The following is a 9,475-nucleotide window of genomic DNA, read 5'->3' as shown; positions in this document are numbered from 1 at the left end:
AAAAAGACGCGCGAAAGATGGCGAGACTGCGGAGACTCAGACTGTATATTAGCCGCATAAATTATATTTGCGCGGCTGGCCGTACCGAGCGCAGCGCTAACCACACTGTGCCGTACATTCCGCCCGCGTAGAAGCTCCAAAAATATGCAAAAATATGAGAAACTCGAAAAAATAGGAGAAGGTAAGTCGACTCCGCCGCAAATACCGCTCGCTCCCCTCCCAATCCGCTATTCCGCTCTAAATTCCATGGAGAAACGCGCGAGTTTTCGCACCTTGTTTTTCTAGTTCTAAGCTGTCACTAATCCTGCCCGATACAGTTGTCGCAGAGGATAATTCACGGTCCGCTGTTTGTTTATTTTTCCGCAGGCACATATGGCACCGTGTTCAAGGCGAAAAATCGCGAGACCCACGAGATAGTCGCGCTCAAGAGGGTCCGGCTGGACGACGACGATGAAGTGAGTTTATTTCAGACGCTGATGACCTTCGATTCCAAATTTAGTCGCGCTCTCGCTTATCGATTTTCCATTATTAATACCCAACTGAATATCTGCCTGGTCTAACTCGATGTCCTGCACTGTTTTAGGGTGTTCCCTCATCGGCGCTCAGAGAGATATGCCTGCTCAAGGAGCTGAAGCATAAAAACATTGTTCGCCTGTACGATGTGCTTCACAGCGACAAGAAGCTCACTTTAGTCTTCGAACATTGTGATCAGGACCTCAAGAAGTATTTTGATAGCCTTAATGGTGTTATCGACTTGGATGTCGTCAAATCATTCCTGTGAGTATTTTTCCTGCCTTGCACTTTATTGGTTATTGAAGTTTTCTCATGCGACGAATGTCGTTTGCAGATATCAATTACTCAGAGGACTGGCATTTTGCCATAGTAGAAATGTCCTTCATAGGGATCTCAAACCTCAGAACCTGCTCATCAACGAGGTACGGTGAAATTTCTCTTTCTGAAATCTTAACAGTGGTATTTCAAGCTTTGATAAACAATGGGCATGCTTTCAGAATGGTGAGCTAAAACTGGCAGATTTTGGATTAGCGAGAGCATTCGGTATACCAGTAAAATGTTATTCGGCAGAAGTTGTGACACTCTGGTACCGTCCACCCGATGTTCTGTTTGGAGCCAAACTTTATACCACTTCCATTGATATGTGGAGCGCAGGCTGCATATTCGCAGAGTTGGCCAATGCTGGCAGACCATTGTTTCCAGGCTCGGATGTGGATGATCAATTGAAGAGAATATTCAAAATGTTAGGTACACCTACAGAAGAGACCTGGCCTGATATATCTACTCTTCCAGATTATAGACCTTTTCCACAGTATCATCCTACCCAAGGATTAGCTCAAGTCACACCCAAACTCACTGCTAGAGGAAAAGATTTACTTGCGGTAAGAAAACCTGTTCTGTTCTTTTAAAATTAAACTACAGAAGAAACAAACAATTTTTAATACAACGAAATTTTTTTATTAAATAATATAAACATAGGGGGTGTATATTCATATTTCAGAGATTATTAGTCTGTAACCCAGCACTTCGGTTATCAGCTGAGGAAGCAATGGCTCATCCTTACTTCAACGACCTCAATCCTGCCATCAGAAATGACAGATGCCAATAACATTTTCCGGCTGTAGATTAGCGCGGCTGATAGTTAAGCGGCGCAAGACCAAAATACGCGTGGTAAAAATTATTTTTACATAAATACATAAATCTATTGTTGAGCGCTAAATTTATATAAAAACTTTGACGATAAAACAGTAAATCATTGATTTCATGATTGCAAACAATGTGGGGCATCGAAAAATGATACGCCCTACTAATCGATAACGTTCTAAACAATCCTATTCACGTAAATGCGGCATAGACACGGACTACTTGATCAAGAAAAATTATTTCTTTATATAGATGCAATAAACTGTTATAAAAATTAATACAAAATAATTTTTCAATAAATTAAGTTTCGAAATCACAAATTCGATATCATACAAAGTTATTTCAAGCAAATCGCATTGCAAGATTAGCACGACTTGTGTGTAGCGTGTGTACAAATATCTCGTTAAACTCGATCAATTTGTAAATTTTTTAATTGATTTTGTAATTGTCGCATCTTTATTTTACATCGCGTCGAAATGGAATCTATGTGCCTCTTGCAACTTTTCAATCTTATCTTCTCGTCTTTCCTTCCAGTACAGAGCGGCGATAATCGCAGTGATCAGTCCGCAGGTTCCCGTCAACGCGGCGGCGCTCAGCAGGATTAGTTTACTGGGCGTGACAAAAAGCTGCGCCTTCCATCTCGAGGGATCCTCCGGGGGATTCGGTATGACTACCATCTGGGAGTTCGGAATAATTTGTGGCCATTCCCGAGATCTGTTTGACAGCTGATGATTCCAAAAGAAATACAGAAGATTAAGCAATCGTTCGTCGATTTTCCTGGTTAGAATATTAAATTGAACCCAAGACAATACGCGCTGATATCGTTATATTCACCTAATGATACGGTAAAGATATACTATGTAACATTCGTTTCGTCTCAATAGCGTCGACTATTTAACTCAAATCAACGCTCAATGGTTACAACAACTCTTTTCCTTAAATATATTCAATTAAATTTTCTATCCAGGATTGTGTGTCCGTGTGTATGTGTTCAGTGATTTGTGCTGTCAACCAAAGACAATACTTTTTTTTGAAGGAGTAGAAATCGATTTGGTCACAAGCTCGAAAGCTTGAAAATTACTCATAACAGAATGCCAAAAACAAATCTTAATGTTTAAGATATTTGTACGATTTTACATGTTTGATAAATCAAAAGCTGCGAAAGGATATAATGGATTAGATGTGTAGAAAGTTTTCAGATTATTTAGACCAAGGATAATTTCTTTCCCTTCAAGTTAATGTTTTTAAAATTAAATTTTATTCAATTATTGTGCATTTAAATTTCTAATCATCAAAAATTATATGTAAAATATTTTCGAATACTTTATGTCTCTCTACAAACTCTTTGACAATGACTCTTTCAGAAATGTCAGTATTTGTAATTAAACTATCTCATAAGATTAAATAAATATAAGAATTGTATATGAAAATTCTTGCCCTTCTTTTGTCGATTCATCAATTTAAATATCGTATAAAACAAAATAAACTTACCCCAATCGTTAACGAGTCAATGAAATTCGGCGTCCGTCCCAAGCCGAATGTCGTGAACGGTAAATTCAAAGAAAAGTGAGCACTTTGAGGTAATTGCGCAGCTATCGCACTTCGAGGGCTGCCGTCTTGTGTTGTGGTTTTATATGCAATCGAAGGCCCTGGTAAATTTGTTCCGTACGTTCTTTTCTTCTTGCCAAGACTGCCAGGAGAAATGGGGTACTGGCTATTCGTCCTCCCAGTAAGAACCATCACTTTGACGAAATTCGCATCGTAATCCAAACTGTTCTTGAAGGCAGCTGTTTTGTAAATTTTATCACTTTTAAGTACCAAAATCACATCCAGAATGCCTGTAAAATTGCATTATATATCGTTTAAAATATCAATAATTGTATCTGCATGGTTCATAAAAAGCAAGATAATCATACCATCCTGGTAAAAATCATAAAACACTGCCATGACGCTTTCATTGAAGAATGGGCTAAGAGCATTCCAACGTACTTCGAATGTTCGATTAAATTTTCCGCAATTGCTCTTACAATGAACATTTTCGAGTAAAAACGAGCGCGTTTGTTGAGTGATACTATTTTTCAATGTAGCAAGTAGATCTGGATATCCATCCATATTAAAATCACCGCCTCTCATTGTTATTGTGTCCGTGTATCGCTGGCCACCTTGTAAAGCAAAGCCCCAAGTACCGCCAACTCCAGTACCATCAGCGAATTCTACTTGCAATTCGATCCAGTCAGATGATGAATCTGAATGTACCATAATTACACTCTTAGTACAACTGGAATCAGTGCATACTGGTAAGACAAGATCCATTTTTCCCATTAATTCAACATCTGAATGTAGTGATTGACCAACTATTGCATTTGGGTATTGTTTAAATGTAGTAGGAAGAGTTTTGTAAAACGTAAAACCATTTTCTCCACCATGCCATATTTCAAGAAATTTCTCAGTTGTCACAACAAGATCTGAGTAAAAATCACTATTCAAATCCAAAAAAGCATTAGCATGGGGTGCTCTTATAGGCAACCAAGTTTCTGAAAATAGAAAACAAAAATAATTCTTAGCATTCTGTGAAAATTCAGAAGTTTTCATCTGAAGACACTTACCAAGTTCCTTTGGTTTTTTCATGAAGACTTGAGAAGGTTTGGTTTTAGTAGAATTGAAAACCCAAAATGCTCTTGTACCATTGACATCTGTTCCAAACAGATCAATGATCATGTCCTGATTATAATCCATTGCTAATGGCTGACCTTGCATTTGTATGATTGCATTTTTAGCTAGTGAACCATTGCAATTCAATTTATTGTTGTCTCCCCATAAAATGTGCACATTAGTAGCTCCACGAGTTGCTTCTGCACTGCTGACTGTGGTAACCATCACATCCATAAAAACATCGCCATCAAAGTCACCCGGAACAACACTGCTAACTTTATCTTCGAAATCACAACTCAAATCTTTCCTTGATTGCAGAAGAGGCTCCTCAACCGACGCCAGCATAATTTTGACCGTTCTACCATCTTTGCTCAAGACAAATACATCGGTTAACTCATCCGAATTGAAATCGCCGAATGCAGCTGGCATTCCATCCAGATCTTTTCCAAAAACAGCATTGGTGATGTCGCTGCCCAAGCTCAATGCCACAAGGGCATTGAAAGAAACGAAAAGGAGTAAAAGCTTCATGATTGTACTCTCACATTACCTGTAAAAGAGATTTTATCTATAGGACAATATAACATTCCATTGAATTTTCTACACAAGGATCAATCAATAAACAGGTAGTTTAGTTTTTACTATAGATACTAATACATAGGCACAGATTTCAATAAGCTTGGACAACAATAGTGACTCACCTTACAGTCGATGATGTCATGTTATCAATTGTCCTAGACTTCCAACTTACTTATCACCTCCGTCTACCAAACTTCATGAGAAATAACGTAGCGTGAGAAATAACTATGCAAGAATTGATGAAAAGCCGTAGCAACCTATAACCGACCAGAAGTATTATAATGGAACTGGTAAAACTAAGAAATTGACGTATGCGCCGTACTCGTACACTTACTATATAGCGTTCGCTATAATATGTGCGTGTTCTGTTATTTTTATACGCAGTCGCAGTAAAAACCAGATGGCAGCAGATGTCGGTTCTCACAGCTGATTTTAGTCGATCGTCAAAGTTGGCCAGGTCTATATACTTAGAAGATTGGAAAAGAGCAGGCGGGGGCGGAGGAGAAGAGAAGACGGCTCCGATGATGCAGAATAGCTTTTCGCCGAACTGTCAAATTATCGAAAAGGATATCGCACACGATAGCTGTCATGCGGAGGGTTGTTGAAAAATAAGCGTTGCTAACGTGCGTTTGATAACGTTCTGTTTTTTTAAGGCTTCACTTAGACAGTCTTTGGTTATCAGTGAGTAATTTTTTTCATTGATAACTGGAACATTGGTGACAATTTGATTTAATGTTACATCAATGTTCTCTAAAAATTATTGTATTCTAGACATGCCAGAGCACGTCGAGTTACAGCACCTAGTGGACGGTGACTTGGAGTGCCAAAATGCTGCCCGAAAGAACGAGTTCTCCACACCAAAGTGCAAATCATGCCCGTATCTGGGTCTGGTATTAGCTACTCTATCCTCGTTGTTTTTCTCACTCTGTAGTGTTATTGTCAAAGGATTAGTGGAGGTAAGCGTATAATGACAAATTACCTTTAAGGATAATATAGCACATAGATATTATTTAAATAGCAATTGTTCCCTTATTGACAGGTGAATCCAATGGAGTTGGCTGCCTTTAGGTTTGTGGGTGTCTTACTGCCAGCAATCCCGATAGTGATTTACAAAGGAGATGACCCTTTCCCAAAGGGCCGCCGCCTCATGTTACTTCTGAGAAGTTTTGTTGGTACAACTGGATTAATGCTTAGCTTTTATGCATTTAGACACATGCCTCTGGCGGATGCATCTGTGATAGTCTTCTCAGTTCCAGTATTTGTAGCAATATTTGCCAGAATATTTCTCAAGGAGCCCTGTGGTCTTTTCAATGTTATAACAGTCTGCCTGACACTAATTGGCGTAGTCCTTATCACTCGTCCACCACTCATCTTTGGTCACACTGTTGTGTCTTTGACGGATAACCATGTGGAAACTGAAAATGCAGATCTCTGGAGTGCGGTGGCAGCTTTCTCTGCAACTTTATTTGGAGCCAATGCATACGTTTTACTGAGAGCTCTTAAAGGACTGCACTTTTCTGTAATAATGTCGAACTTTGGATCATTTGGTCTAGTCCAGACACTCATAGTCACTTGGGCCATTGGAGCTCTCTGCTTACCTCGTTGTGGAACTGACAGGTATATACAATTTTTCATTATTGATACGGCATTAAATTTCATTGTTAATTAAACTTGTGTCATCAGGTTATTGGTGGTTGCTCTGGCACTGTTCAGTTTTGGAGGACAAATCTTGTTAACTCTGGCATTACAAATGGAACAGGCTGGACCGGTAGCCATTGCCAGATCCGCGGACATCGTCTTTGCGTTCTTCTGGCAGGTACTCTTTTTCAATGAAATACCAAACAGATACTCGGTTGGAGGCGCCATCCTCGTTACAAGTTCGGTTTTGCTCACTGGATTGAGAAAATGGGCTGTATCGTTGCCAGAGACTTCCGGTGTCAAAAAATCCTTGGGCTTCTTGGCTATATAGTGATTTCGAGATTGACGGATACAGCTACAAGATACTTACACGAACACTCGGCGTTGCAGTTGAATGCATTTTTTTCCATTAAGAACGATGCTGTTATGCGAAAGAAAACTTTTTATACGATAATATTCACACTATATTGAAAATTCGCCTCTGCTATTCGCGCTGTTGCCATAAATTATTGCGGCTCATAGAAGACTAGTAAATTATCACGTTTTTTATAGTTTGTTTCTTATAAAAAAAAAAAGCTTAATACTTAGGACGCGATTATTTTATAATCATAGTCGTTGGCGCGTGCACAAGGCGAAATTCCCTATAGTAATCCTTGCAATTGCGTGATATTTTCCGAATAATGACAAGTACTTTATACATTATTACGGCAGCTTCTTTCATGGTAATGTGTAGTCAGTTATGGAGAGACATTTTTTTCTGACAAAAAATATTTCTCTTATACTATATATACTGATTTTGTAACGTACAGCACTTTGCGCGAGAATTAGATATACCCGTGAAATTATTTTGTCAGATTCGCTCTCCATCATATGAAGCGCACATTAATTGCACCTCTCTATTACATTAGTTGAAAATGCAGACTGCTTACTTAGTTGTTAGAATTGGTTTTCTAACAAAGTTCCTCTAATGTTAAGTATATGTATTTAGATTGGCCTAGATCGCACATATGTATACTGCGACTGGTTGGAACATTTCGAAATGTTCTTTATATTATAATTTATTTATTTATTCAATCATCACCTCATCTTACGTGTCCAGCTCTGTTAAAAAGAAAACCTAGCACTCAAAAATAACTAGTCCAAAAATCGATCCACTGGACTACTTTTACCAGCAACAATGTGATAGACTAAATATTAAATATGGTTGAGCGTCCTTAATTTTTTTTACCGAAAAATCTCGCAGCATTTCAAGTACTGTGAACAGTCACGTTTCTCGTTACTATTATTTCTCGATGTTTTTCATTTTTATACGCGATGAGAAGTAAAAAAAATAATGAATTAAGGATGCCCAATGCCGATCTTTGACCACGTTGAGATGATATCGAAGCACAACACAGACATATACCTATTTACATTGTGTACTGTAATAATCACGACTTTGTATCATAATGGAGTATATATATAGAAAAGAAAAGACTATGATCGAATATTTTCAGACTGATCGTAGTTAAAAATCGAGTGCGTAAAAAAAAGTATAGCTTTATAAAGCCAATCTTACACGTATGTAACTAAGTCAAAGCAATATTTTGTCTCTTGCTGGATTAGATCGGATCGTATAATAACGTTGTTGAGCTCGCATTGACGATTCTTGCCATTTTTTCTAGTGAAAAAAACATGCCGTTTAAAAAAAATTATTTAATTAATGATTGTGATCGCGTTACCAAAGATATTATAAATAGAGAGTAGTTGGTTTATAACGGCGAATGTCATTGTATAGCCCTTATAAACGCTTGGTGAACACGTTCTTTTGCAAATTCGATTTCGTTTTAACTCTCATAAGAAACGTTAAGTATTACAAAAGAAAACGACGAACAATAAAATACAGAAAAAATTTTTAATAGAAAGTATTCTTCACTCGACACGTAATATCCAAAATCAGATGTACCTATACATAATGAACAAAATTGAACGGTATTATAATGGTATCAGTCAAGCTGAGAATCTTTTATTTCAAATAAAATTTTAAATAATGAAACAATGATCTTCCGAGTGAAAATTCTATTTGAGAAACCCACATGCGAGATCCACCTCCAAAAATTACAATTAACTACATATTTTATTATTTATGTGGAAGAAGAATTTTGTGACACATGCTCTCGTCTATACTCAGTGACGGGTTGCGATCACTCCGCGCGTAAACATAGTTGACATGATAATAAAAGCTATCACAAAAGGACTTCCTCCCTAATCGCAGTCCGTTCGTTATGCGGATATAAAAATAAGAACTAAGCATATGTATAGTCAAAAGATAAATTTAACAGTTTTTCGAAACCAGTCGAGAATAAAAATTTCCGATAAAACTCGACAGAAATAAACGCAAGGATGTGCACGCAATATATTTCCAGCTGCAGATTTCCACGCACAGCCGCATATAATTAACGCACAATTAGCTCGTCGGACTTGTCAAGTATAATAGACCCACTTTCGCCTTGTAAGTAAGTTTGCTATGAACGACGCGGTACACTATTACTATTAGCCGCGTGTGTTTTAAATAGCGATCGTATAGATCGGTCAGCGCGTTAACCGAAGTATACGGAAAACAAGAGTGAAAGGGGGGAATTCCCAAATCCACGAGAAATTTGTAAACGAATTATATGCCCACAGTTCCAAAAATACTCGCATATCTCGCTAACGCGCGCGTCATTTCAGCCTCTCCGGCTCTTTCAGGAAGTGTGCAGTACCGATCGCAAACAAACAGCGCCGGCTCCTACAATAAACACGCTACAAAAAAACCCTAATACTTATTATTCAACTCCAGAGAAAAAAAGAAACGCCCAATTCGTCTGTCACAAAAACAAGCGCACGGGGAAATCGACGAGAGCCAGAGATAGATAAAATAGCGCACATCCTTTTTCTTAGATAATACGGGAAAAAGTCGAGAGCTCTATACACA

The 9,475-nt window shown here is 38.1% G+C and overlaps 3 protein-coding genes across 4 annotated transcripts; 2 read left to right on the top strand and 1 right to left on the bottom strand.

Annotated features, from left to right (window-relative positions):
• The first annotated feature begins 10 nt into the window (after window positions 1-10).
• Cdk5 (cyclin-dependent kinase 5) lies at window positions 11-3,086 on the top strand. 2 transcript variants are annotated; one of them, XR_004227201.2, is made up of 7 exons: window positions 11-181; window positions 367-455; window positions 584-777; window positions 848-935; window positions 1,011-1,394; window positions 1,514-1,683; window positions 2,191-3,086. XR_004227201.2 is itself a non-coding variant. In NM_001167712.1 (6 exons), the coding sequence occupies exons 1-6, from the start codon at window positions 145-147 to the stop codon at window positions 1,619-1,621; spliced, it is 900 nt and encodes a 299-aa protein (NP_001161184.1). In that variant the 5' UTR covers window positions 82-144; the 3' UTR covers window positions 1,622-3,086. The 2 variants fall into 2 exon arrangements, 1 of the variants encoding a protein (NP_001161184.1); NM_001167712.1 differs by having other exon boundaries at window positions 82-181; window positions 1,514-3,086.
• On the bottom strand, window positions 1,448-5,270 carry LOC100116496 (T-cell immunomodulatory protein). The gene is made up of 5 exons (XM_016984345.3): window positions 5,007-5,270; window positions 4,263-4,855; window positions 3,573-4,190; window positions 3,148-3,494; window positions 1,448-2,381 (listed from the first exon to the last, which is right to left on the bottom strand). Exons 2-5 carry the CDS (start codon window positions 4,834-4,836, stop codon window positions 2,118-2,120), a joined length of 1,803 nt encoding a protein of 600 aa, XP_016839834.1. The 5' UTR covers window positions 4,837-4,855; window positions 5,007-5,270; the 3' UTR covers window positions 1,448-2,117.
• A 43-nt stretch (window positions 5,271-5,313) lies between these two features.
• LOC100116459 (solute carrier family 35 member G1) lies at window positions 5,314-8,563 on the top strand. Its single transcript, XM_001600899.6, has 4 exons — window positions 5,314-5,565; window positions 5,656-5,840; window positions 5,924-6,501; window positions 6,568-8,563. Exons 2-4 carry the CDS (start codon window positions 5,658-5,660, stop codon window positions 6,851-6,853), a joined length of 1,047 nt encoding a protein of 348 aa, XP_001600949.1. The 5' UTR covers window positions 5,314-5,565; window positions 5,656-5,657; the 3' UTR covers window positions 6,854-8,563.
• Window positions 8,564-9,475: the final 912 nt, after the last annotated feature.

The sequence above is a fragment of the Nasonia vitripennis genome, chromosome 3 (assembly GCF_009193385.2).
Source record: "Nasonia vitripennis strain AsymCx chromosome 3, Nvit_psr_1.1, whole genome shotgun sequence".
Classification (NCBI taxonomy): Eukaryota; Metazoa; Arthropoda; class Insecta; order Hymenoptera; family Pteromalidae; genus Nasonia; species Nasonia vitripennis.
This window is presented reverse-complemented; position numbering and strand designations above follow the sequence as displayed.

Bases quoted from the DNA above. Each gene is read 5' to 3' on its own strand.
- Cdk5 (NM_001167712.1), top strand. From the start codon at position 145: ATGCAAAAATATGAGAAACTCGAAAAAATAGGAGAAG. The intron at 182-366 runs GTAAGTCGACTC...ATTTTTCCGCAG, and splicing joins ACTCGAAAAAATAGGAGAAG to GCACATATGGCACCGTGTTC. The intron at 1,395-1,513 runs GTAAGAAAACCT...TTCATATTTCAG, and splicing joins GAGGAAAAGATTTACTTGCG to AGATTATTAGTCTGTAACCC.
- LOC100116496 (XM_016984345.3), bottom strand. From the start codon at position 4,836: ATGAAGCTTTTACTCCTTTTCGTTTCTTTCAATGCCCTTGTGGCATTG. The intron at 4,191-4,262 runs GTAAGTGTCTTC...TTCTATTTTCAG, and splicing joins GAAAAAACCAAAGGAACTTG to AAACTTGGTTGCCTATAAGA. The intron at 2,382-3,147 runs GTAAGTTTATTT...TGGAATCATCAG, and splicing joins TTGACTCGTTAACGATTGGG to CTGTCAAACAGATCTCGGGA.
- LOC100116459 (XM_001600899.6), top strand. From the start codon at position 5,658: ATGCCAGAGCACGTCGAGTTACAGCACCTAGTGGACGGTGACTTGGAG. The intron at 5,841-5,923 runs GTAAGCGTATAA...CCTTATTGACAG, and splicing joins TTGTCAAAGGATTAGTGGAG to GTGAATCCAATGGAGTTGGC. The intron at 6,502-6,567 runs GTATATACAATT...TTGTGTCATCAG, and splicing joins CCTCGTTGTGGAACTGACAG to GTTATTGGTGGTTGCTCTGG.